This window comes from Boleophthalmus pectinirostris, unplaced genomic scaffold, assembly GCF_026225935.1.
Source record: "Boleophthalmus pectinirostris isolate CB_2022bp ecotype Guang Dong unplaced genomic scaffold, ASM2622593v1 HiC_scaffold_11, whole genome shotgun sequence".
In the NCBI taxonomy this organism is placed as follows: Eukaryota; Metazoa; Chordata; class Actinopteri; order Gobiiformes; family Gobiidae; genus Boleophthalmus; species Boleophthalmus pectinirostris.
This window is the reverse complement of record NW_026570994.1, coordinates 22,314,305-22,342,034: the sequence shown is the minus strand read 5'-3', so window position 1 is coordinate 22,342,034 and position 27,730 is coordinate 22,314,305. Positions and strand designations below refer to the sequence as shown.

The following is a 27,730-nucleotide window of genomic DNA, read 5'->3' as shown; positions in this document are numbered from 1 at the left end:
GTATGTATATGTTGTAGTCGTACTTGGTGTTATTGTACTATGTAGTAGTATCAGTATATGATTGTACTGTGTAGTATTAGTGCGTGTGATTGTAGTGTGCAGTAGTGTTTGTGTACTGTGCAGTAGTGTTTGCGCAGTAGTAGTATTGCAGTATTGCAGTATTGTAGTACTGGGGCATTAGTGTGACAGTACGAGTGTTTCTTCACCTCCGCTGAACTCTCTCCATCGCTGCACTTTTCTCTAAACACATTATTATTATTTTGTTCTTTTCCGATTAACCTCCTGTGTCTCCTCATCAGCCCCGGGATAATGAGAGCACCCGCTGAGAACGAGGGAACGAGGGAACAGAGGAGGAGAGAGCATCCGCTGAGAACGAGGGAGGAGAGGAGAGAGAGAGCATCCGCTGAGAACGAGGGAACAGAGGAGGAGAGAGCATCCGCTGAGAACGAGGGAACAGAGGAGGAGAGGAGAGAGAGAGCATCCGCTGAGAACGAGGGAACAGAGGAGGAGAGGAGAGAGAGAGAGCATCCGCTGAGAACGAGAACGGAGGAGGAGAGAGAGGAGAGAGCATCCGCTGAGAACGAGGGAACAGAGGAGGAGAGGAGGAGAGAGCATCCGCTGAGAACGAGGGAACAGAGGAGGAGAGGAGGAGAGAGCATCCGCTGAGAACGAGGGAACAGAGGAGGAGAGAGCATCCGCTGAGAACGAGGGAACAGAGGAGGAGAGGAGAGAGAGAGCATCCGCTGAGAACGAGGGAACAGAGGAGGAGAGGAGGAGAGAGCATCCGCTGAGAACGAGGGAACAGAGGAGGAGAGGAGAGAGAGGAGAGAGAGGAGAGAGAGAGAGAGGAAGAGAGAGAGAGAGAGAGGAGAGAGGAGAGCACCCACAGAGAACGAGGGAGGAGAGGAGAGGGAACGAGGGAAAAGAGGAGAGGAAGAGAAGAGTGGAGAGGAGAGAGGAGAGCACCCAGAGAACAAGGGAGGAGAGGAGGAAGAGAGGAGAGACACAGAGAGAGAGAGAGAAAGAGCAGAGGAGTGGAGGAGGGGGAGAGAGAGGAATAGATGAGATGAGAGCACCCTGCAGAGAACGAGGGAGGAGAGGAGGTGGAGGAGAGAGAGAGGAGTCCACTCTCACAGAACGAGGGAAGAGAGGAGAGGGGGAGAGAGGAGATGAGAGCACCCTGCAGAGAACGAGGGAGAAGAGAAGGAGGAGAGGAGAGAGAGGAGGAAGGTGGGGTGAGAATTTGGCTGGAGGAAGAGAGAGAGAGGGCAGAGGGAGAGGGGAGAAAGATGAGGTAGAAAGAGAGAGAAAGGAGAGAGAGAAGAAGGAGGGATGTCGTGACAACTTTTGCCTTTTTTAATTTTCTTTCGCGCCGTGACGCATAAAGTTTAGTCATGAGTCATTAGTGAAACAAAAACTGTGCCATAGGAGAAAGAGAGAGAGAGAGAGACGGAGGGAGAGACGGAGGGAGGGAGAGAGAGGGTGTGAAAGATGGAGAGAAAGTGAGGGAAGGGAGAGAGAGAGAGAGAGAGAGGGGAGGAGAGAAGACAAAGGGAAGGAAAGGAGGGAGAGAGGAGACAGAGAGAGTGAGAGGGAGAGAGGAGGGTGTGAAAGATTCTAAGATACTTCAAAATGCTTTACAGAATAAGAAAAACATAAAAATCACAATTCAAACAAATCAAAACAGAAATAATCATTGTAAAATAAAAAAAAAAGAGAGACGTTAAATGAGAGAGAAGAGAGAGCGTCAGCATTAGCGTTGGCATTAGAAAGTTTATTATTACATATGGGGACCAAACGTCCATTTTTCCCTGGACGTGTGGTTTTTTTGCGTCGCGTCCTGGGCGTCTGGGTTTTTTGTTTAATTGATGGAAAATCTCTGGGTTTTCATTAAACTGAGCGTCTGTGACTCAGAAGGAGCGAGACACAAACGGGGTCAGACTCATCATCAGAAGAGCCTCTCGTCAGAAAATCCATGTTCAGGTCGTGTTACAGATTGTTACAAATGAAATTGTATTTCAAGTTTTAAATATTTTAAAAAGTAATAAATATATTAAACCCTTAAAACGCAGCAAAAATGTTTGAGGAAATAATGAAATGGTTTGGAAATGTCTGTTAAGTGGAACAGGGTTAATAATTGTCTGATTTTCAGGCAACAACTTGCAAAATGTTCAGTAATTCGAGCTCTACAACCTTCATTTCAATTTTATTTTAAATCTTTTTCTTTGAATATAACATTGGTGGGTTTGTAAACCAACACATTAAGTAACGCTGGTCTTAGCTCATGCTGTTATACATGATTATGTGTTTTCCTGTCAGTATCTCTAAAAATGTTGATGTTGCAGCCATTTTTAATTGGAAAACATCCAAAAGTTTACTAATTCTTCCCTGATATCCAGGGATTATTCCCTGTTGCTTTCATCAAATATACATTCAATTGTTCAAGAGAAATGTTGCTGACAAACCAACAGAAGACTGACTTTTCTGACTCGGTGGCCTTCTGATGATGAGAGTGTAACTGACACAAACAGTCTGTAAGCCCCCCTATTATCACAGCACAGTTTGTACACAAACTACTTCAAAATGCTTTACAGAATAAGAAATATGTTAAAATCACAATACAAACAAACCAAAACAAAAAAATCATTATAAAATTAAAAAGAGAAAGAGAGAGATTAAATGAGAGCGAAATTATAATCGTCACAAATTTATTTTGTGATTTATGAATAATGTTTATTGTTTATTGGGTCGCGAAGGTTTGTGACTTTTAAAATATGGGTCCCCAGAAAAAAAAAAGTTTGGGAAACACTGATCTACATGATCCTGGTGTTTTTATTTCACTATTTTCTTTCTAAATCAGTTCCTTTTCTTAATACAGAACTAAACTCTAAAATTAGTTTAAACTTTCTGTGGTCGTGAAAGTATAAAACTGACAGATGTTTGAGTCTGGACTTGTCAGGCGACGCTTTTCCTCCTTTAACGATTTGAAAATGAGGTGCACGAGTTTCAGCGGATTCCTGCATAAAACGACTAAAGATAAAACCTCGTGTAAACTCCTCCCTCCCGTCGCCGTCGCCTCAGAAGATCTGCTCTTATCTGCGCTCAAAGTCACGTCCCTCGCTCACAATCTTTGTTATTTTTAAATGAAGTTGAGCGGATCATTGTGAAGCTGCGAGTCGGGAGTCGTATCTGTCGATCCATCGCCGCGCTAATCCCGCCGCTTTAAATTATCATGTCTAAATGAGCGCGGCACAAGTACAGTTGTGTCTATAAATAGCTGCCGTCTCCCTTTTATTCAATTGTGAAACTGTCTGAAGGAGCTGGAGCTTTTGCAGTTTAAAAAAAAAAGATATTTCAAGCACAACTGAAAATGTGTCTGTGTCTTAGAACTTTTACTGCTGTAACTTTCCAAACCAAACCAACTTCATTTGTGTAGCTCATATGTACGGCTGAGCATCATTAAGAAGTTGCCGATACGATACATAGGCCACGATACGATTGGCCTGTGACGATAATCATTAAATCAATTAATCGTACGATAACTTTTAACGAGCTCGTGTGAAGAATCCCTCAGTCGTCCAGGTAGAATCCACGACGAGGAGAAAATTCAGTTTGTCGACTAAAGAACCAAGAACGGAAGAAGCAGCTTGGACGAGCTGCGAAACGTCTTCAACCGAACTAACTTTTGTCCAGTCGACAAACTTGAATTTTCTCCTCGCCTTTTAATGAGCTCGATAACTTTTCCGGCCGCGATTAATTCTATTTGCAGCTTGTTTGTTTTCTTCGCTTTCTCTCGCTCTCAGAGACTGAATGTTAGAAGGTTTCTGTCGCACTCTGACTCGTCTCGTTTAAAAAGTGTAATGACGCTTGAACCAACGTGTGCTGTGTTTATCGACACAGTGGATGTGTGCGCAGCCTGAGTGCAGAAAACGCCGCTGTCTGTGCGGCTAAACATGAAACCGCAACACAAGCGCCGCCGTCAGAACCAAAACAGTTCATCGCGGAGTGACAAAACAAATAACGATGCCGAATCAACACTGGTGAGCAGGACACGTCTCAACATCCACGTGCGTCAAATTCAGTGAAACGCAAACAACGAGAAGAAATGTCTCAAACCCCAACAGCCGATATAAACCCAAACCTGATCGACACACCTATCCCCGCCCCCGGGAAGAGCCCGAAATCCACTGAAATCCCACAAGACACAGACACGACACCAGACAGAACAGAGACTCCCTCAGAGCGAAACAACATCCTGTGTCACAGGTTCATACGAACATTTAAAAGACCAAAATGCAGAGTCTCAGAGCCGCCAGAGACGAGACACAATATTCCAATGTAAGTCAACGACTAAAATCACTTTTAAAGGCAATTTTGTTACAGAGACTTAATAATCCATTTTATTGATTGTTTTCATTGGGAACTACATAGACCATGATCCTTTGCTTCATTTCAGCCCAGACAACATGAAGAAATAACTGTTCTAATCATAATTTTAAGGCATTAAAAGAGGAAGAAGTCACATATTCACATTCTCCAGAAGAAGTGAATGAAGAAGTGGTTTGTGGGATCACCAGGGCAGGTTTGGTAGCCTGGCAACAAAAAATAATCCATGAAGGAAACAAAAAGAAATGTTTGTTGCAGTATACCATAATATGGTGGCATAATTTAGTCATTTTTAATGTTATTTTTTTCTGATAGAGGGTACACTGCCTGCTTCTTGTTTCAGTGCAGATGTTATGACACTGCTTGTGTCTGGAATGTTCCACAGTGGGGCATTAAAGGGCCCATATTACACTGTTTACTGATTTGCTTTAATGTAGTTTGTTCATCGCAAACAGACCTGGAGTTGTGTTTTGTTTCATTCACATGTATAACACACAAACTCTGCACATTTAGGCTGAGTTCTTCTCTCAAAAGTAAAAAAAAACACTCTTTTCCACCTTGTGATGTCATGTTGTAGTTAAAAACGTACCAGTAACTGAAATCATATCATCAAAAGTCTCACAATATATTGAAAAACACAAGTCTCTTTGCTTAAACTCGTAGTTTTGGTGCAGTAATGTCTAAGGAAACAGAGGGAACTACATAGACCATGATCCTTTGCTTTGTTTCAGCGCAGACTACAGAAGAAATAACTGTTCTAATCATAATTTTAAAGAATGTAAAAAGGAAGAAGTTGCACATTTTCAGTTTTGTTAGCCTTTACTGTGAATGAAGAAGTGGTTTGGGGTTTTACCAGAATAGGTTTGGTCGCCTGGCAACAAAAAATAATCCATGAAGTCAACAAAAAGACGTGGTTAACGGTTTTTAAAAATGGAGTAATATGCACTTTGTCATTTTTACTGACACACTGCCTGCTTCTTGTTTCAGTGCAGATGATTATTACCCTACTTGAATCTGGAATGTTCCGCAGTGGGGCATTAAAGCTCTCATATTACGCTGTTTTCTGATTTGTTTTAATGTAGTTTCCTCCTCACAAACAGACCTGGAGTTGTGTTTTTTTTGTTTTGTTTCATTCACACATGTTCTTCTCTCAAACTGAAACAAAAAAACACTCTGCTCCACCTTGTGATGTCATGTTGTGGTTAGAGATGTACCAGTAACTGAAATATCGTCAAATCGTATCGCCAAAAGTCTCACAATTTATCGAAAAACACAAGTCTCTTTGCTTAAATGAATAGTTTTGGTGCAGTAATATCTAAAAAAACAGGGGGAACTACATAGACCATGATCCTTTGCTCCATTTCAGTGCAAACTACAGAAGAATAACAGATTTAATCCAAATTTTAAAGCATTAAAAGAGGAAGAAGTCGCAAATTTTCAGTTTTGTTGGCCTCCACTGTGTTTTTAAACTCCACACACCTTCACTAGAATCATTTGGATCATTCTCGACTGAACTGAAGCGAAAAGGGGAACGACCGCTTCATGATGACATCATGAGGTGGAGCTGAGCGTTGCTGGTGACGTCGCACACTCTCAGTTCTCTTCTTTACACAGTGTTTTAGACGCACACGTGTCTAAAAATATCTGTACACACAACTGCGTCCTCGTTAAACCGTTACTGTCCAGCCCTCTGTGTAAACACAAACTCAAAACACTGAAGTTTGCACAACCGTCTGGACTCTCCCACTGTTACCACGGCAACCAAACACTGTTTACTACTACTGTACTACTACTACTACTGTACTACTACTGTACTACTACTGTACTACTACTGTACTACTACTACTACTGTACTACTACTGTACTACTACTACTGTACTACTACTACTACTACTACTACTACTGTACTACTACTACTACTGTACTACTACTGTACTACTACTACTACTGTACTACTACTACTACTGTACTACTACTGCTACTACTACTACTACTGTACTACTACTGTACTACTACTACTGCTACTACTGTACTACTACTACTGTACTACTGTACTACTTACTACTACTGTACTACTACTGTACTACTACTACTACTACTGTACTACTGTACTACTACTACTACTGTACTACTACTGTACTACTACTGTACTACTGTACTACTATACTACTACTACTACTGTACTACTGTACTACTACTACTACTACTGTACTACTACTACCATACTACTACTACTACTGTACTACGGCTGTACTACTAGTTTTTGATTTGTACAAAAACATGAAAACTCTTTAAAACAAACAAACTTTAAAGGTGCATTGTGTAACTTTCCTGGTGTTGAGTTCATCAAATGTTTTTCTCTGTGCAGATGTTTTTGATTTGTTATTGTCTGGAATGTTTCACAGTACGGCTTTAAACCTTTCTGTTTTCATTGAGTTCAAACCAGGACTAAACCAGGTCTAAACTGAGTCTAGATCGGGTCTAAACCGGGTCTAAACCGGGTCTAAACCGGGTCTAAACCAGGACTAAACCAGAGACTAAACCAGGACTAAACCAGGACTAAACCAGAGACTAAACCAGAGACTAAACCAGAGCTAAACCAGGACTAAAACAAGTCTAAGCCTGTCTTTGTTGTGTTTTATTTCTTCATTATTAGCCTGTCTACATCTACAAAGCTCTAAATGCTCTGTTCCACCTTGTGATGTCATGAAGTGGTAGTTTTCAACAGCTCCTTTTACCTTTAGTTCAGTAGAGATCGACAAGTCCAGGACTGAAATGATCCAAATGATTACAGTGAAAGTGTGTGGAGTTTAAAAACACAGTGGAGCACGTCCTGTATCACCACATGATGACATCACAAGGTGGAACCCAGTGTTTTTTTTCTGTCTGAGATAAAAACTCAGCCTAAATGTGCAGGTTTGTGTGTTAAACGTGTGAATGAAACAAAAACGCAACTCCGGGTCTTAAACTGTTAAACTGTTCTTAAAAAGTGTGATTTTTTGGGGAGATTTTATTGGTTTAAAATCTGCAAAAATTAAATGTTAAATCAAAACCAAACAAACCCGAGGACAAAGTCTAACAAACCTCATCAAACATTTCCTCCTCACAGACGAGTTCTGTTAAAACGACAAAGAAGAACCGGATCAAAAAAACCAAAACAAAACCCGACCGCGCCCACAGGAGCTGACGGAAAACACACGAGCACCTCCAAAATCTGAGGTTGAATTCAGAAAAAAAACATGTAAATCTAACGCCCGATACGAGTTAGAAACCTTTAAAAACTCAGAAATGTTTTCACGATACGGAAATTTCAAACTTGATTTCGAATTTAAGGAAAAAACTGATACTGACGACACAAAAAATAATAAAAATACACTTTATTTAGACAATATACTGTGATTTTTAACATTAAATAGTTAAACTTTCTTTTATGTGACCATCTAGTCCAGGTTTAGTCCTGGTTTAGTTCTGGTTTAGACCTGGTTTAGACCTTGGTTTAGTCCTTGTTTTAGACCTAATTTAGACCTGGTTTAGTCTCAGTTTAGACCTGGTATAGTCCTAGTTTAGTTTAGTCCTGGTTTAGTCCTGGTTTAGTCCTTGTTTAGTCTGGTTTAGTCCTGGTTTAGTCCAGTCCTGGTTTAGTCCTTGGTTTAGTCCTGGTTTAGACCTGGTGTAGACCTGGTTTAGACCTGTTTAGTTTAGTCCTGGTTTAGTCCTAGTTTTAGTTTAGTCTCCTGGTTTAGTCCTTGGTTTAGTCTGGTTTAGTCCTTTGGTTAGTCCTTGGTTTCAGTCCTTGGTTTCAGTCCTTGGTTCAGTCCTGGTTCAGTCCTTGGTTCAGTCCTTGGTTCAGTCCTGGTTAGTCCTGGTTTAGTCCTGGTTTAGTCCTGGTTTAGTCCTGGTTTTCAGTCCTGGTTTCAGTCCTGGTTCAGTCCTGGTTTAGTCCTGGTTTAGTCCTGGTTTAGTCCTGGTTTTCAGTCCTGGTTTCAGTCCTGGTTTTCAGTCCTGTTTAGTGGTTCAGTCCTGGTTCCTGGTTCAGTTCTGGTTTAGTCCTGGTTCAGTCCTGGTTTAGTCCTGGTTTAGTGGTTAGTCCTGGTTTAGTCCTGGTTTTCCTGGTTTAGTCCTGGTTTAGTCCTGGTTTAGTCCTGGTTCAGTCCTGGTTTAGTCCTGGTTTAGTCTGGTTTAGTCCTGGTGGTTTAGTCCTGGTTTAGTCCTGGTTTAGTCCTTGGTTTAGTCCTGGTTTAGTCCTGGTTTAGTCCTGGTTTAGTCCTTGGTTTAGTCTGGTTGTAGTCTGGTTTAGTCCTGGTTTAGTCCTGGTTTTTGTGTTAGTCCTTGGTTAGTCCTTTGGTTTAGTCCTGGTTTAGTCCTTGGTTCAGTCCTTTTAGTCCTGGTTTCAGTCCTGGTTTAGTCCTGGTTCAGTCCTGGTTAGTCCTGGTTTAGTCCTGGTTTAGTCCCTGGTTTAGTCCTGGTTCAGTCCTGGTTCTGGTTCAGTCCTGGTTTAGTCCTGGTTTAGTCCTGGTTTAGTCCTGGTTCAGTCCTGGTTTAGTCCTGGTTTAGTCCGTCATCTCAGTTTACGTCACAGAAACAGGAAATGAATCATTATCTGTTTTTTCATTTTGGTTATTTTGAAAAACGACCGACACAGTTTTATTTCCATCGTGTTTCGTTTTTGTCTTTTCTAAATCTCCTTCTGGTTGGTTTGTTTGTGTTTTCGCAGTGATCCCGAACACGCTGCGAGTGTCGCCGGCGGCTCCGGTGCCCGTGGTGTCGGAGAGCGGAGACGTGCTGCTGTCGTGTAACGTGACGCGGGAGCTGACCCAGCCCACCTACCTGTCAATCACCTGGTCCGTCCGCAAGTCCAAGACCCTGGACACGGAGGAGATCCTGTCGTTCGGACCGCAGGGCGAGGTGACCGCGGGCCGCACCTACGAGCGCAGGTGAGGCTCACGGGGCGACGGGGGCGGAGCCGAGGGCGCGACGGGGGCGGAGCCGAGGGCGCGGGAGGTTATGCTTGAAGAGTCTGGTCGTAGTCTGTAGTGTGGGTTTTACACGTGTCTCTATGGTGGAATGTTCAGCAGATACAGGACAGTCCCAGTTTTGAGTCCTGTGTCCCCAGAACCAGGACTAAACCAGGTCTAAACCAGGTCTAAATCAGGACTAAGCAAGGTCTAAACGAGGACTAAACCAGAGACTAAACCGGGGCTAAAACAGGATTAAAACAGGATTAATCCAGGACTAAACCAGGACTAAACCAGGTCTAAACCAGGTCTAAACGAGGACTAAACCAGGTCTAAACGAGGACTAAACCAGGTCTAAACGAGGACTAAACCAGAGACTAAACCAAGGACTAAACTGGGTCTAAACTGGGTCTAAACTGGGTCTAAACTGGGTCTAAACTGGGTCTAAACCGGGTCTAATCCAGAGACTAAACCAGGTCTGAACCAGATCTAAACCAGGACTAAACAAAGGACTAAACCAGGTCTAAACTGAGACTAAATCAGGACTAAACAAGAACAAAACCAAGGACTAAACCAGGTCTGAGCCAGGACCAAACAAGGTCTAAGTCAGGTCTAAATTAGGTCTAAACCAACTCTAAACCAGGTCTAAACCAGGTCTAAACCAGGTCTAAATCAGGATTGAATCAGGACTAAAACAGGACTAAACCAGGTCTAAACCAGGTCTAAACCAGGTCTAAACATAAGCGAGTACTTGAGTTTAACCGTGTCTTACATCCTGCCGTGTGGTGGTCCAGGTACTCGGACGGCGGGATCCGGCTGGTCCCGGGGCGCGGCGGCGTGTTCGATCTGGTCATCACCAAGGTAACGACCTCTGACGAGGGGACGTACGGCTGCACGGGCACAGAGTGGACGCACGAGAGCAGCGGACACTGGCTCCAGATCGTCCAGAGCACCAAAGAAATGGGACCAGTCACCGTCACGCCCATCAGTAAGACCAGGACCGGACCGGGACTGGACCGGGACTGGACCGGGACTGGACCGGGACTGGACCGGGACTGGACAAGGACTAGACCAGAGACTTGACCAGGACTGGACCGGGACTGGACCAGGACTAGACCAGGACTGGACCAGGACTAGACCAGAGACTTGACCAGGACTGGACCGGGACTGGACCAGGACTAGACCAGGACTGGAACAGGACTAGACCAGAGACTTGACCAGGACTGGACCAGGACTGGACCGGGACTGGACCCAGAGACTTGACCGGGACTTGACCGGGACTGGACCGGGACTGGACCGGGACTAAAACAGGGACTAGACCGGGGACTAAACCAGGATTGAACCAGGACTAGACCGGGACTACACCGGGACTAGACCAGGGACTAGACCAGAACTAGACCAGAGACTAGACCAGGACTGAACAGGGTCTAAACCAGGACTAAGACCAAGGACTAAGACCAAGGGGACTAGACCAGGACTAGACCAGGGACTAGACCAGGGACTAAACCAGGGACAAACCAGGACTAGACCAGGACTAGACCAGGGACTAGACCAGGGACTAGACCAGGGACTAGACCAGGGACTAGACCAGGGACTAGACCAGGGACTAGACCAGGACTAGACCAGGACTAGACCAGGACTAGACCAGGGACTAGACCAGGGACTAGACAAGGACTAGACCGGACTAGACCAGGGCTTAAACCAGGACTAGACCAGGACTGAACAGGGTCTAAACCAAGGACTAAACCAAGAACTAGACCAGGGACTAGACCAGGGACTAGACCAGGACTAGACCAGGGACTAGACCAGGGACTAGACAGGACTAGACCAGGACTAGACCAGGGACTAGACCAGGACTAGACCAGGACTAGACCAGGGACTAGACCAGGACTAGACCAGGGACTAAACCAGGACTAGACCAGGGACTAGGCCAGAACTAGACCAGAACTAGACCAGGACTGAACAGGGTCTAGACCAGGACTAAACCAAGGACTAAACCAGGACTAGACCAGGGACTAGACCAGGACTAGACCAGGACTAAACCAAGGACTAAACCAGGACTAGACCAAGGACTAGACCAGGGACTAGACCAGGAAACCAGACAGGACTAAACAAAGGACTAAACCAAGACTAAACTAGACCAGGGACTAGACCAGGGACTAGACCAGGGACTAGACCAGGGACTAGACCAGGGACTAGACCAGGACTAAACCAGGAAAACGTCAGAAAAAGTTGTATTTTGTTGGAATCTTTTGTATTTTTTACAACATGAACTTTAAAAAAAAAAAAAAAGTTTATATCGTCCAAAACTCCTAAAAGTCAGTTTTGTAGGAGTGGGTGTCGTTCCTGCCCTGAGCCCAGTGTTCAGGAAATAATCTGAAAGTTAAAATATTTTCAATAAGCACAGACATTTAAAAACAATAAAACGCCGTCTTGGATTTGTTTTTTAGATTTTTTATTCTAGTTTCTCTAGTTGCTCCAGGAGTTTTATTGTTGACAGACTCTGGTTTAACGTGGAGCAAGTTTGATAAAAGTACATTTTCACACCGAACGCCCCTTTAAACAAACTTTCTTCAAACTGATACGAGTTTATCTCACATTTTTACTCTGTTTGTTTTTACTCCGTTTGAGTCGAGTGGTTTTTTTTTTTGTCGTTTAAACAAAACTTCGTCCGGACCAATCGGATTAATGAGTCACATATTAAAGCTGTAAAGTCCTTCCACCTGGACTCACTAAACCAGGTCTAAACCAGGTCTAAACCAGGTCTAAACCAGGTCTAAACCAGGTCTAAACCAGGTCTAAACCAGGACTAAACCAGGACTAAACCAGGTCTAACCAGGTCTAAACCAGGTCTAAACCAGGTCTAAACCAGGTCTAAACCAGGACTAAAACCAGGTCTAAACCAGGACTAAACCAGGTCTGAACCAGGACTAAACCAGGACTGAACCAGGACTGAACCAGGACTAAACCAGGACTAAACCAGGCTAAAACCAGGCTAAACCAGGTCTAAACCAGGTCTAAACCAGGTCTCTCTAAACCAGGTCTAAACCAGGACTAAACCAGGACTAAACCAGGACTAAAACCAGGTCTAAACCAGGACTAAACCAGGTCTAAACCAGGACTAAACCAGGACTAAACCAACCAGGTCTAAACCAGGTCTAAACCAGGACTAAACAGGACTAAACCAGGACTAAACCAGGACTAAACCAGGACTAAACCAGAAACCAGGACTAAACCAGGACTAAACCAGGTCTAAACCAGGACTAAACCAGGTCTAAACCAGGACTAAACCAGGTCTAAAACCAGGTCTAAACCTAAACCAGGTCTAAAACAGGTCTAAACCAGGGCTAAACCAGGTCAGGTCTAAACCAGGTCTAAACCAGGACTAAACCAGGTCTAAACCAGGTCTAAACCAGGACTAAACCAGGTCTAAACCAGGACTAAACCAGGACTAAACCAGGACTAAACCAGGACTAAACCAGGTCTAAACCAGGTCTATAAACCAGGTCTAAACCAGGTCTAAACCAGGTCTAAACCAGGACTAAACCAGGTCTAAACCAGGACTAAAACCAGGACTAAAACCAGGACTAAACCAGGACTAAACCAGGACTAAACCAGGTCTAAACCAGGACTAAACCAGGACTAAACCAGGACTAAAACAGGACTGAACCAAGGACTAAACCAGGTCTAAACCAGGTCTAAACCAGGTCTAAACCAGGTCTAAACCAGGACTAAACCAGGTCTAAACCAGGTCTAAACCAGGACTAAACCAGGACTAAACCAGGACTAAAACAGGTCTAAACCAGACTAAACAGGACTAAACCAGGTCTAAACAGGACTAAAGGACTAAACCAGGACTACTAAACCAGGACTAAACCAGGACTAAACCAGGTCTAAACCAGGTCTCTAAACCAGGACTAAACCAGGTCTAAACCAGGTCTAAACCAGGACTAAAACAGGACTAAACCAGGACTAAACCAGGACTAAACCAGGACTAAACAGGACTAAAACCAGGACTAAACCAGGACTAAACCAGGTCTAAACCAGGTCTAAACCAGGTCTAAACCAGGACTGAACCAGGACTGAACCAGGACTGAACCAAGGACTAAACCAGGACTAAACCAAGTCTAAAACAGGACTAAAACAGGACTAAACCAGGACTAAACCAGGACTAAACTTTACTCTGGTGTTTGTCAAATTGATCCAAGACATAAATTTAACCTTTTATCAACAGAGTCACACAGAGTAGATTTGGTCCTGGGTTTTGTCTCGCAGGCTCACATCAGCTCTGTGTTACTGAAGCCCAGATAATGTCCCTGAAGAGAGCTTTAAAGTGTCCCTGTCCTTGTGTGGGTGATAAAAGAGGGTCAGACTCTCAGACGACCAAGGACCACAAAATAAAGATGAGTGATAAATGTTTAAAGCTGTAACGTTTGGAATTATATTGAATCATCTGAACCATCCCCAAACTTAATCTCCACGAAAAAAAAAAAAACACTGAACGGCTCTGAAAAGTGACACAGTGCAGCTTTAAAAATGAGTCAAACTGAAACTGGGACCGGCTCCGTCCAGGGTCATGGGAGAGTGACGGCTCCTCCCTGTTTTTAAAGAGCACTAAACCAGGGACTGAACCAGGACTAAACCAGGACTAAACCAGGACTAAACCAGGACTAAACTAGGACTAAACCAGGACTGAACCAGGACTGAACCAGGACTAAACCAGGACTAAACCAGGACTAAACCAGGACTGAACCAGGACTAAACCAAGACTGGAAACCAGGGACTAAACCAGGGACTAAACCAGGACTAAACCAAGACTAAACCAGGGACTAAACCAGGGACTGACTAAACCAGGACTAAACCAGGACTAAACCAAGGACTAAACCAGGGACTAAACCAGGACTAAAACCAGGACTAAACCAAGGACTAAACCAGGACTAAACCAGGACTAAACCAGGACTAAACCAAGACTAAACCAGGGACTGAACCAGGACTAAACCAAGACTAAACCAGGACTGAACCGGGACTGAACCGGGACTGAAACGGGACTGAACCGGACTGAACCGGGACTGAACCGGACTGAACCGGGACTAAACCGGGACTAAACCGGGACTAAACCAGGACTAAACCAGGACTAAACCAGGACTAAACCAGGACTAAACCAAGACTAAACCAGGGACTGAACCGGGACTAAACCGGGACTAAACCAGGACTAAACCAGGACTAAACCAGGACTAAAACCAGGACTCAGACTAAACCAGGACTAAACCAGGACTGAACCAGGACTGAACCAGGACTAAACTGGGACTAAACCAGGACTAAACTGGGACTAAACCAGACTAAAAACATTTAACGTCTCTTCCACCAGAAAAGTGACACAGTGCAGCTTTAAAAATGTGTCAAACTGAAACTTTAGCTGATGGGACCGGCTCTGTCCAGGGTCATGGGAGAGTGACGGCTCCTCCCTGTTTTTAAAGAGCGCCCCGTCTCCTCGCCGTCGTCTCCTCGCCGCCGTCTCCTCCGAGGACTCCGGCGTTTGCTCATCCTTTTGTGCGGACGAGCGTTACCGTGGCGACCCTATCTCGCATCGGCCGCCGTCCGTGCGTCCAAATCTCTAATGAAAGTGCTTTGTGCTTTGTGCTTTGGGCGAGCGGAGTATTGACTCACCCCGTGTGCGGGAAAAGCAAACGGCGCGTCTTTTGTCCGCTCCCAGACTCCGTACGGGCGGGAGCGGCGCCGTCGTCCCCGGCAACAGAACTATGTGAGATTTAGGGTCAAACGGTGAATTGTGATTTTTGTGCGAAGGCGAGACGCGGTTGGGAAATGCACACACTCTACTACTACAAGTACTTTTATATATGTACAGTATACACACTGTGTACTGTGTGTATGTGTACTCTGTGTACATGTACAGTATATACTCTGTGTACTCTGTATGTGTACATTATATACTGTGTGTACTTTCTGTTCTAAAGGATAAAGGAAGAAAAGAAAAATATAAAATGTACATTAGTCTGAGGTTTAGAAAAGAGACGTCACCAAGACACAAGAACTGTAGTAATAAAAATACTACTACTACTACTACTACTACTACTACAATTACCACTATGACTACTACTAGTACTACTACTACTACTACTACTACCACCACCACTATTACTACTGCTACTGCTACTACTACTACTACTACTATTACTACTGTTCTACTATTACTGTAACTACTACTGCCATTACTACTACTACTTCTACTTCTACTATTAGTACTACTACTAACACTATTACTATTACTTCTATTACTACTACTATTACTACTACAAGTAATATTACTACTGTACTACTATTACTATAACTACTACTACTATTACTACTACTACTTCTATTATTACTACTACTACTACTACTACTTCTATTACTACTACTATTACTACTATTACTATAACTACTACTGCTACTATTAGTACTACTATTACTACTACTACTACTACTACAATTAATATTATTACTATACTACTATAACTACGAATACTGGTACTACTACTACTACTATTACTACATCTATTACTATTACTACTATTTTTATTACTTTACTACTGCTATTACTGTTATTACTACTACTGTTACTATTATTATTACTACTACTACTACTACTACTACTACTACTACTACTACTACTACTACTACTACTACTACTATAAATACTATGTATATTACTTCCAGGTCTGGATCAGTTGTTTTTTTGTTTTTTCTCAGGTCAGTCTCTGACGGTGTCGGCGTCGCTGCTCTCCGCCGCCGTCCTCACGCCAGGCTCCTCCCTCTCCCTCCTCTGCACCGTCGCCGTCGACAACCAGCCCCAGATCGGCCTGGAGGTCACGTGGCTCCTGAACGGGCGCGACCTCATCACCATGGCGATGAACGGCGTGGTCGTCTCCAACGGCACCAACTACCGCTCGGACGCCAGCCTGGAGCTCGTGGCCCCGGGGCAGGTGCGGCTCGGCGTGCGCGGGGTCGGCGCCGACGACGAGGGCGCCTACTCCTGCAGGGTCAGGGCGTTCGTGGACAAGGGCGGCAGGAGCTCGGGCGGCGGCGGCAGGTGGCACCTGGCGGCGGAGAAGATGTCCACGACGGTGAACGTGAAGGTGGCGCAGATCAGTGAGTCAACGAAATAAATAAATAAAATAAATAAATCAATCTGTTTTTAGCGAAGAACATAACGATCAGATGTTCACGGGCTTCAGCGACTTTTTAAAGATTTATTCTTGTTAAAAAGATGTTTAATGTTTCGTTTAGAATTGTTAATTGCCATAGCAACAGTCTTAATATGTCACCGTTTTGAAACGCATGGATGTTTTATGACCACGTATGAAGATAAACTGAACCAGGACTACTTTTGTAGCCACAGTTTAGTCCTGGTTCAGTCCTGGTTCAGTCCTGGTTTAGTCCTGGTTTAGTCCTGGTTCAGTCCTGGTTTAGTCCTGGTTAGTCCTGGTTCAGTCCTGGTTTAGTCCTGGTTCAGTCCTGGTTCAGTCCTGGTTTAGTCCTGGTTTAGACCACAGTTAGAGCTAGTTTAAACGTGGCTTTGATGTCCTTTTTAGTCCTGGTTCAGTTTTAGATTAGTCCTGGTTTAATCATGGTTAGAACTAGTTTGGACCTGTCTTTGATGTGTTTTTTTTAGTCCTGGATTAGTTCTGGTTTAATCTTGGTTTAGTCCTGGTTTAGTCCACAGTTAGACCTCGTTTAGATCTGCCTTTGACATGGTTTAATCTTGGGTTAATCCTAGGTTCAACCTGAATTTGTCCTGATTTAGTCCTGGTTTAGTCCTGGTTTAGTCCTGGTTTAGTCCTGGTTTTAGTTTCTGGTTAGTCTGGTTTAGTTCTGGTTTAATCTTGGTTTAGTCCTGGTTTAGTCCTGGTTTAGACCTGGTTTAGACCTGGTTTAGGTCACAATTAGACCTAGTTTAGACCTGGCTTTGACGTCCTTTTTTTAGTCCTGGATTAGTCCTGGTTTAGACTTGGTTTAGACCTAGTTTGGTCCTAGATTAGACTTGGTTTAGACCTGAATTAGTCCTGATTTAGTCTTGGTTTAGACCTGGTTTAGTCCACAGTTAGACCTCGTTTACACCTGGCTCTGACGTGGTTTAGTCTTGGTTTGGTCCTAGATTTGGTCTGGTTTAGACCTGAATTAGTCCTGATTTAGTCCTGGTTCAGATTTTGGTTAGACCTGGTTTAGTCCTGGTTTAGACCTGGTTTTATTATGTATTATGTTATAGTTTTATATTTTTCTGTAGTTTAAATCTGTACAAACTTCTTCTGAAACCCGTGTCCTTCTTGGATGAGTTTAAAGATTTCAGTTTTGTTTTTTTTTAATCGTAAAATCTCGTGTTGGAGTTGAATCGCGCTCGTATGTTCCGCGTCCAGACGTCCGTACTGTCCGTCAACAGAGGAACATGTTTACGTCCTGTGTCACTTCCCGTCCCATTGTTTAGGTCGAGTTTACGTTTCGGTTTTGACCTCGGCGCTCCCTCGTCTCAGTGAAGCCTTCGCCGCCACCTGGAGGAATGCGGCGAAAAGGTCGAAGTTCGCGTCATAAATGAAGCGCTGAATAAACACGTGACTCGGCCGAGCTCCGAGAGGTCGAGTGACGGGCGGCTTTTGTTTGGGGGATTACCAGAGGAGGTTTGGTCGCCCGGCAACCAGAAATAATCCATAAAGTAAACAAAAGGTGCGTCGTAGAGCTGCTCGATTATGGAAGAAAATCATTATCAGGATTATTTTGGTCAATATCAAAATCACGATTATACAAATGATTATTTTTTAGTTACACGATGCATTTATTCAGCATTTCTCTCTCAAAAAACTAAAAAACTTTCAAATTAAAAATAAATATCGGCTACAAATCTGAACCTTAGAGCATAAAATGAATAAAATAAACTTTGAACGTGAAATAAGGCACAGAAAAACATAAATGTGTCCAAAATAAACTCTATATCCAGCTGGTGTACAATCTCTACATTTTAAAAAATCTAATAAATACACTTATTTATATAAAAAATATCCAAAAATAAAGTTTGTTAAGATAAATCGTTTCATCTTGATTATATGAGTTTGGAGATCGTTTGATGGAAATGGAAATTGCGATTAAAAATTCAGTTTCTTTTGACTTTTAACGTTCTTTGTGTAGATGTTATTGCTTCGGTATTGTCTGGAATGTTCCACAGTACGGCATTAAACCTTTCTATCTCCATGGAGACCAAACTAGACGAAGCTACAGGTCGGATCTGTGGAGAGGCGACCCCGCTCACAGTCAGAATGTCTGTTTTTCTAGGTATTTTAAAGCTCTAGAACCACTAGAAGATGACCGAAAAGTTACACAGTGCACCTTTAAATTCACCCATCACCCACAAGCGGATGACAATAAAAGTGAAGTTACAGGTCAGATCTGTGGAGAAAGCGTTTTTATTATCACAATATCGAGTCTGTTTCTTAGTATTAAGATCGAGTTTTAAATGTTTGTATCGAGACTAGAGCCCGACCGATACGGCTTTTGTTGTGGCCGATATGAAACCGATAAAATGTGAGTTTGCGCTGCCGATATATTTCGCGATGTAAAAATTCACTGTAAATCTTGAATTGCTTAAAAAAAACGTAGGTTTGGCTCTAGTGGGTTTTAAATTGGGGTTTATTTAGGCAACATTTATTGTAATTCTGACTCTTTACGTCATATTTACGGACAGTAGGTCGGACTCATGGCATTTTTGCATCACATTCTAGCTAGTAAAGAAAGTAAACTACCGCTATTAGTCTTTAGCGGTAAATGCTGCGCGCCGTGGTAATTAATTATGAGTGTAAATGTCGATCATTCGCACCTCTGTTCACAGCTCATTTACATATCAATGCAGGTTCAGTAACAAATGTACGGCCAATTTAGTCACTTTACAGTCGGCCGATAGAAAAGAAAACAGCCTGATCTCTAACCAATGAGAAATAACGAAAACCAGCTTCAGAATCGACGTATTTCCAACACTGAGCCTCACACAGGCTCCTCCCACATCACAAGTCTGAACTAATAAATGTCCTTTTAATCCAGACTCAAACCGATTGTCCGTAAAAAGGAAATAATCTCAGTTTTGCACGTGGATCTGTGTCTGTGGGTGTAAACAAGTTTAGTCCTGATTTGGTCTTGGTTTAGACCTGGTTTAGGCCACAGTTAGACCTAGTTTAGACCTGGATTTAATGCCTTTTTAGTACTTGTTTAGTCTCGGGTTAGTTCTGGTTTAATCTTGGTTTAGACCTGGTTTAGTCCACAGTTAGACCTGGTTTAATATGACGTGGTTTAGTCTTGGTTTGGTCCTAGATTAGACCTGGTTTAGACATGAATTAGTCCTGAATTAGTCCTGGTTTAATCTTGGTTTAGACCTGGTTTAAACCACAGTTGGACCTAGTTTGGAACTGGCTTTGATGTCCTTTTTTTTAGTCCTGGTTCAGTCCTGGATTAGTCCCTGATTTAGTCTTGGTTTAGACCTGGTTTAGGCCACAGTTAGACCTAGTTTAGACCTGGATTTAATGCCTTTTTATTACTTGTTTAGTCTTGGATTAGTTCTGGTTTAATCTTGGTTTAGACCTGGTTTAGTCCATAGTTAGACCTTGTTTAGACCTTTTTTAGACCTGGTTTAGACTTGGTTTAGACTTGGTTTAGACCTGGTTTAGTCCTGAATTAGTCCTGATTTAGTCCTGATTTAGTCTTGGTTTAGACCTGCTTTAGGCCACAGTTAGACCTAGTTTAGACCTGTCTTTGATGTGGTTTAGTCTTGTTTTGGTCCTAGATTAGACCTGGTTTAGACATGAATTAGTCCTGAATTAGTCCTGGTTTAATCTTGGTTTAGACCTGGTTTAAGCCACAGTTGGACCTAGTTTGGAACTGGCTTTGATGTCCTTTTTTTTAGTCCTGGTTCAGTCCTGGATTAGTCCTGATTTAGTCTTGGTAAGACCTGATTTAGTCCAGAGTTAGACCTAGTTTAGACCTGGATTTAATGCTTTTTTATTACTTGTTTAGTCTTGGATTAGTTCTGGTTTAATCTTGATTAGACCTGGTTTAGTCCATAGTAGACCTTGTTTTAGACCTTGTTTGACCTTTTTTAGACCTGGTTTAGACTTGGTTTAGACCTGGTTTAGACCCTGTTTAGACCTGGTTTAGACCTTAGGTTTAGTCCTGAATTAGTCCTGATTTAGTCCTGGTTTGGTCTTGGTTTAGACCTGGTTTAGTCCACAGTTAGAACCTTGTTTAGACCTTGTTTAGGCCTGGTTTAGACCTTTGTTTAGACCTGATTTAGTCCTGATTTAGTCTTTGGTTTAGACCTGGTTTAGGCCACAGTTAGACCTAGTTTAGACCTGTCTTTGATGTGGTTTAGTCTTGTTTTGGTCCTAGATTAGACCTGGTTTAGACATGAATTAGTCCTGAATTAGTCCTGGTTTAATCTTGGTTTAGACCTGGTTTAAACCACAGTTGGACCTAGTTTGGAACTGGCTTTGATGTCCTTTTTTTTAGTCCTGGTTCAGTCCTGGATTAGTCCTGATTTAGTCTTGGTTAAGACCTGATTTAGTCCAGAGTTAGACCTAGTTTAGACCTGGATTTAATGCCTTTTTATTACTTGTTTAGTCTTGGATTAGTTCTGGTTTAATCTTGGTTTAGACCTGGTTTAGTCCATAGTTAGACCTTGTTTAGACCTTTTTTAGACCTGGTTTAGACTTGGTTTAGACCTGGTTTAGACCTGGTTTAGTCCTGAATTAGTCCTGAATTAGTCCTGGTTTAATCTTGGTTTAGACCTGGTTTAAGCCACAGTTGGACCTAGTTTGGAACTGGCTTTGATGTCTTTTTTTTTTTAGTCCTGGTTCAGTCCTGGATTAGTCCTGATTTAGTCTCGGTTTAGACCTGATTTAGTCCACAGTTAGACCTAGTTTAGACCTGGCTTTGACGTCCTTTTTTAGTCCTGGTTCAGTCCTGGATTAGTCCTGGATTAGTCCTGGATTAGTCCTGGTTTAGTCCTGGTTCAGACTTTGGTTAGATCTGGTTGGACCTGGTTTTATTATGCATTATGTTACAGTTTTATAGTTTTATAGATTTATAACGAGGTATAAACACGCCCACGTGAAATATCGACCCAGATCGGCAAGATTTAGACCGATCGCCGATAAGTTTCTATGCGGTTACAGGTCAGATCTGTGGAGAAAGCGTTTTTATGATCGCAATAACAAGTCTGTTCGTTCGTATTGAGATCGAGTTTTAAATGTTTGTATCGTGACATCTGAATTCTGAAATCATGACGTAAAATTTCGTCACCATCTCGTCGTTTTGTTGCGTAAAATGTTAAACCGGCGGTAGTGCATTAGTGCGGTGTGCAGTAGTGCATTAGTGCGGTGTGCAGAGTGCAGTCGTGCCGTGTGCAGAGTGTATTAGTGCCGTGTGCAGAGTGTATTAGTGCCGTGTGCAGAGTGCAGTCGTGCCGTGTGCAGAAGTGCCGTGCAGTCGTGCGTGTGCAGAGGCAGTGCCGGTGTGCAGTGTGCAGAGTGCAGTGCCGTGTGCAGAGTGTATTAGTGCCGTGTGCAGAGTGCAGTCGTGCCGTGTGCAGAGTGTATTAGTGCCGTGTGCAGAGTGTATTAGTGCCGTGTGCAGAGTGCAGTCGTGCCGTGTGCAGAGTGTAGTGCCGTGTGCAGAGTGCAGTAGTGCGGTGTGCAGAGTGTATTAGTGCCGTGTGCAGAGTGTATTAGTGCCGTGTGCAGAGTGTATTAGTGCCGTGTGCAGAGTGTATTAGTGCCGTGTGCAGAGTGTATTAGTGCGGTGTGCAGAGTGTATTAGTGCGGTGTGCAGAGTGCAGTCGTGCCGTGTGCAGAGTGCAGTCGTGCCGTGTGCAGAGTGCAGTCGTGCCGTGTGCAGAGTGCAGTCGTGCCGTGTGCAGAGTGTATTAGTGCCGTGTGCAGAGTGCAGTGCGTGTGCAGAGTGCAGTCGTGCCGTGTGCAGAGTGCAGTCGTGCCGTGTGCAGAGTGCAGTCGTGCCGTGTGCAGAGTGCAGTCGTGCCGTGTGCAGTGTATTAGTGCCGTGTGCAGAGTGCAGTCGTGCCGTGTGCAGTAGTGCATTAGTGCCGTGTGCAGAGTGCAGTCGTGCCGTGTGCAGGGGGGTGGAGCCGGCGGGAGGTTCTGGGGCAGAGCCATGTCACAGCTTCATCTGAGCTCAGTCCATAAATCAGAGAAGATCCATCTGCTCCAAAGACGAGGGCCAGAGGCGAACGCAGCGAAACAGACGATCTGTGAACGCCAGATCACAACACTCGCACCTCACAGCAACAAAATCATTTACACATTAGAATTTAACTCCACAAATTAAAAAAAAATTTTAAATAAAAATTAAAAAAAAGAAGGAGCTTTAAGTCGTGTTCTAATCTTACCGCCTCAAAAACAAACCTGGAGTTTTGTTTTATTTCTGGTTTTAGTCCTGGTTTTGTCTTGGTTTAATCCTGATTTAGTTTGAGTTTAGTCATGCTTTTAGTCTTGGTTTAGTTCTAGTTTAGTCCTGCTTTTAGTCGTAAATTTAGTCTTGGTTTAGTCCTGGTTTTAGTCTTGGTTTAGTCTTGGTTTAGTCCTGGTTTAGTCCTGGTTTTAGTCTTGTTTTAGTCCTGGTTTATTCTTAACTTTAGACTTGGTTTAGTTCTAGTTTAGTCCTGGTTTTAGACTTAATTTTAGTCTTGGTTTAATCCTGGTTTTAGTCTTGGTTTGGTCTTGGTTTAATCCTGATTTAGTTCTAGTTTAGTCATGCTTTTAGTCTTGGTTTAGTTCTAGTTTAGTCCTACGTTTAGTCTTAAATTTAGTCTTGGTTTAGTCCTGGTTTTAGTCCTGGTTTAGTCCTGGTTTTAGTCTTGGTTTAGTCCTGGTTTATTCTTAACTTTAGACTTGGTTTAGTTCTAGTTTAGTCCTGGTTTTAGTCTTGGTTTAGTCTTGGTTTAGTCTTGGTTTGGTCTTGGTTTAATCCTGATTTAGTTCTAGTTTAGTCATGCTTTTAGTCTTGGTTTAGTTCTAGTTTAGTCCTGTGTTTAGTCTTAAATTTAGTCTTGGTTTATACCTGGTTTAATCCTGGTTTTACTCTTGGTTTAGTCCTGATTTAGTCCTGGCTTAATCTTAGTTTAGTTCTAGTTTAGTCCTGGTTTTAGTTTGTAAGTCTTTAGTCCTGGTTTTAGTCCTGGTTTAGTCCCGGTTCAGTCCATTATCCATTTTTTTTCCATTTTTCATTCAAACACAAAATCGAAAACTGAAAAAACAAATCATTTTCTGTTTTTTTTATTTTGGTTTTGGAGACAAATAACGAAGAAAATAGCTGTTTGACTTTTTAAATGTTCTTATTTTTGGTTTTATTTTGAAAAACGAACAAACGAACGACACACGAATTGAGTTTGTTTGTCTCATTAACGCGATTTTAAACTTTCATTAACAATTTGAAACTAAAAAACAATCCTCCTCACAAACTTTAATTCATCTTATGTTATGTTTTAGTATCTGATTTTCGACTTTTGCAGCCCGACTCCGAACGCACTTTTGATTTACGACTCGAGACGTAGAAACGAAACGTCCCAGAAAGAGAAAAGGAAATAGTTGGATGAGTTTTTCAGATTATTTTTCCGTTGCCAGCATTAATAAGAGCAGAGTTATTTCCTGGGATCCGCGCTGGAGGAGATAAGGTTTTACAGCGGACGTCGTGGGTGTGTCCGTCCAAAACAAATTTCCTCAATATAAAATTACGTTAAAAATAATATCGCAGTCCATTCATCAAAAGGCGAGTCTCAAATCCGAAACATGTGTCGGTTTCTGGTCTCAGGTTAAAACCCGAGAGGAGCTGCTTCACTCTGGGGTGACACACGGGTCAAAAACGCAGAAAAAGAAGAAGAAAACGCATTATAACGACAAGTTTATGGGTTTTTTTCTATTCGTTTCTCGTGTTGTGTCGTTACTTTGCCATAAATGTCCCGCAGTGTGGCTTTAAAGTTTGATCTAACTCCACGGAAACAAGACTGAGATGACGAGACCCGGGACTAGACCCGGGACTAGACCCGGACTAGACCCAGGACTAGACCCGGACTAGACTGAACCAAGGCTGACCAAGAACTGACCAGAGAATCCAGGACCAGAGAATCCAGGACTAAACCAACCCCAGACTAGACCAACCCAGGACTAGACCCACCCGGGACTAGAGAATCCAGTACTAGATCCAAGACGAGACAGATCCAGGACTAGATCCAGGACTAGATCCAGGACTAGATCCAGGACTAGAACCAGGACTAGAACCAGGACTGACCCAGGACTAGACCCACCGGGACTAGAGAATCCAGACTAGACCAGACAGACAGACTAAATCCAGGACTAGATCCAGGACTAGATCCAGGACTAGAACCAGGACTAGAACCAGGACTAGACCAACCTGGGACTAGACCAACCTGGGACTAGAGAATCCAGGACTAGAGAATCCAGGACTAGATCCAAGGACTAGAGGACTAGATCCAGGACTAAATCCAGGACTAAATCCAGGACTAGATCCAGGACTAGAACCAGGACTAGAACCAGGACTAGACCCAGGATCCAGACTAGATCCAGATCCAGATCCAGGACTAGACCTAGATCCAGGACTAGATCCAGGACTAGACCGACCCTGGACTAGAGACCGGGACTAGACCCACCCGGGACTAGACCGGACTAGACCCACCGGGACTAGGGACTAGACCCACCCGACCAGGACTAGATCCGACCAGGACTAGACCGACCAGGACGACTAGACACCAGGACTAGACAGACAGACCCAGACTAGAGAATCCAGGACTAGACCGACCCAGGACTAGAGACCGACCAGGACTAGACCCAGGACTAGACCAAGGACTAGAGAAAGACCAAAGACTAGACCAAAGGACTAGACCAAGGACTAGACCCGGGACTAGACAGACCCCAGACTAGTCCCAGAACTAAACCAGAACTAAGCCTAGTATTCATGTCCCTTGACCTGCTTGTCGACACGGTGATATATTTAAGTTTAAAGTCGTACTGTGGAACATTTTAAAACAGTTAACAGTTCCGTCTCCGCGGTGACGAGCAGGCGGCAGACCCTTCACCAGAAAAGTTCCGTAGTGCAGCTTTAAGTAAACTTGAGCAGAATAGTGCGTGCAGTTTTATAATTCTTACATAACTCTCCATCACGTCTCCGAGTCCTCGACCCGTGTGACCCGTGTGACCCGGGGCCTTGTTTGTGGAGTTGTCGGTTCAAATCCCTCTGAAGTCCGGCCTTGGAGCTGCCCTGCCTTCCCACGATGCACCGCTCCGGGCCAAAACAGGAAGCCCGGGCTGCGGCGATGTGTAGGTTTGTCCCCCGCGGCGACGTCAGAGCGAGAGCCAGAGGAGAGACGAGTCCAACACGAGTTTCAGTCAAACATCACAAACCTCGATAGATTTATTTAGATTTAAGAATTTACTAAAGATCCAAACTGTTTTTTTCTACATTTTTAAACAAAAAACAAAAAAATGTAAACATATATACATGTTTAGTCTTGGTTTAGTCCTTGGTTTAGTCCTGGTTTTGGTCTGGTTTAGAGTTGGTTTAGTTTAGTCCTGGTTTAGTTTTGGGTTTAATCCTGGTTTAGACCTGGTTTAGTCTTGGTTTAGACCTAGTGTAGACCTGGTTTAGACCCGGTTTAGACTTGTTATAGTCCTGTTATAGTCCTGGTTTAGTCCTGGCTTAGTCCTGGTTTTGTCCTTGTATAGTCTTGATTTAGTCCTAGTTTAGACCTGGTTTAGTTCTGGTTTAGACCTGGTTTAGTTCTGGTTTAGACCTGGTTTAGACCCGATTTACCCCTGGTTTAGACCCGATTTAGTCCTGGTTTAGTCCTGGTTTAGCTCTGGTTTAGACCTGGTTTAGTCTTGGTTTAGACCTGGTTTAGTCTTGGTTTAGTCCTGGTTTAGTCTTGGTTTAGACCTGGTTTAGTCTTGTTTTAGTCTGGTTTAGTCCTGCTTAGTCCCTGGTTTAGTCCTGGTTTAGTCCTGGTTTAGTCCTGGCTTAGTCCTGGCTTAGTCCTGGCTTAGTCCTGGCTTAGTCCTGGTTTAGTCCTGGTTTAGACCTGGTTTAGTTCCTGGTTTAGACCTGGTTTAGACCCGGTTTAGTAGTTGGTTTAGTCCTGGTTTAGTCCTGGTTTAGTCCTGGTTTAGACCTGGTTTAGTCCTTGTTTAGTCCTGGCTTAGTCCTGGTTTTAGTCCTGGTTTAGTCCTGGCTTAGTCCTTTAGTCCCTGGTTTAGTCCTTTAGTGGTTTAGTCCTGGTTTAGTCCTGGCTTAGTTTAGTCCTGGTTTAGTCCTGGTTTAGTTTAGTCCTGGTTTAGTCCTGGTTTAGTCCTGGTTTAGTCCCGGTTTAGTCCTGGTTAGTCCTGGGTCCTGGTTTAGTCTGGTTTAGTCCTGGTTAGCCTGGTTTAGTCCTGGTTTTAGTCCTGGCTTAGTCCTGGTTTAGTCTCTGGTTTACTGGTTTAGTCCTGGTTTAGTCCTGGCTTAGTCCTGGGTCCTGGTTTAGTCCTGGTTTAGTCTCGGTTTAGTCCTGGTTTAGTCCTGGTTTAGTCTTGTTTTAGTCCTGGTTTAGTCCTGGCCTCCTGCTGATAACCAGAGTCAGGACTAAACATGGGCAGGTTCTGTTTATCTCCACGTGACCGATTTGACTGATTAGACTGATTCTCTGATTCCTCTGATTCCTCTGATTCCTCTGATTTCTCTCTGACGTTGTAAATCTCAGTGTGTTGTAAATCTCGTGACGCTCGTGTCGTACATGGATAAACTCTCTCCTCGGTTTGTCGTGTTTCTTGTGAGCTTGTTGTCGTGCATTTTCCATTCTCTATCCATTATTCATATACGCCACAGTCACATCGCTCCCGCCGCATCTTTATTCATGGAATCCTGATTTTTCCCAACGTTTAAATCACCGCAAACGCGATTTTAAACTCTGATTTTTTTACACCGCGGATGAGGAGGGGTTAAGACGCACACGCTCGGGCCTCGGGGGGTGAAGACTTCGATCTGAAATTGATCTAACATCCACCAGAACGGCTCCGTTACGTAATTATTTATAAGGCTGTTGGAACGCGGCGGAATCACGACGCTCCGGATCATCTGTGGCGCAAACGGAACGGGAAAAAGGATCTCAAAAGTATCGAAAATCAGAACGATACTAAAACTAAAATCAAAACTAGATCCTCATTTTTCAAACTTATCGAAACTAAAAAAGTCCAGGACAGAGCCGAACCTTTCCCGAATGTTTTTACATGACGGCTTTAATTCCGAATAAAAATAATTCCGCGTCAAAACTACCATGACTTAATTCCTCATGAAAA

General features: G+C 43.5%; 1 protein-coding gene across 1 annotated transcript in view; it reads left to right on the top strand.

Moving 5' to 3' along the window:
• LOC110165694 (prostaglandin F2 receptor negative regulator) overlaps positions 1-27,730 on the top strand; it is an 82,335-nt gene that overhangs the window by 31,454 nt on the left and 23,151 nt on the right. Inside the window, exons 4-6 of the mRNA XM_055163780.1 lie at positions 9,101-9,320; positions 10,136-10,329; positions 16,092-16,490. Of these exons, the coding sequence (XP_055019755.1) occupies positions 9,101-9,320; positions 10,136-10,329; positions 16,092-16,490 (813 nt within the window). The remainder of the gene's footprint in view (positions 1-9,100; positions 9,321-10,135; positions 10,330-16,091; positions 16,491-27,730) is intronic.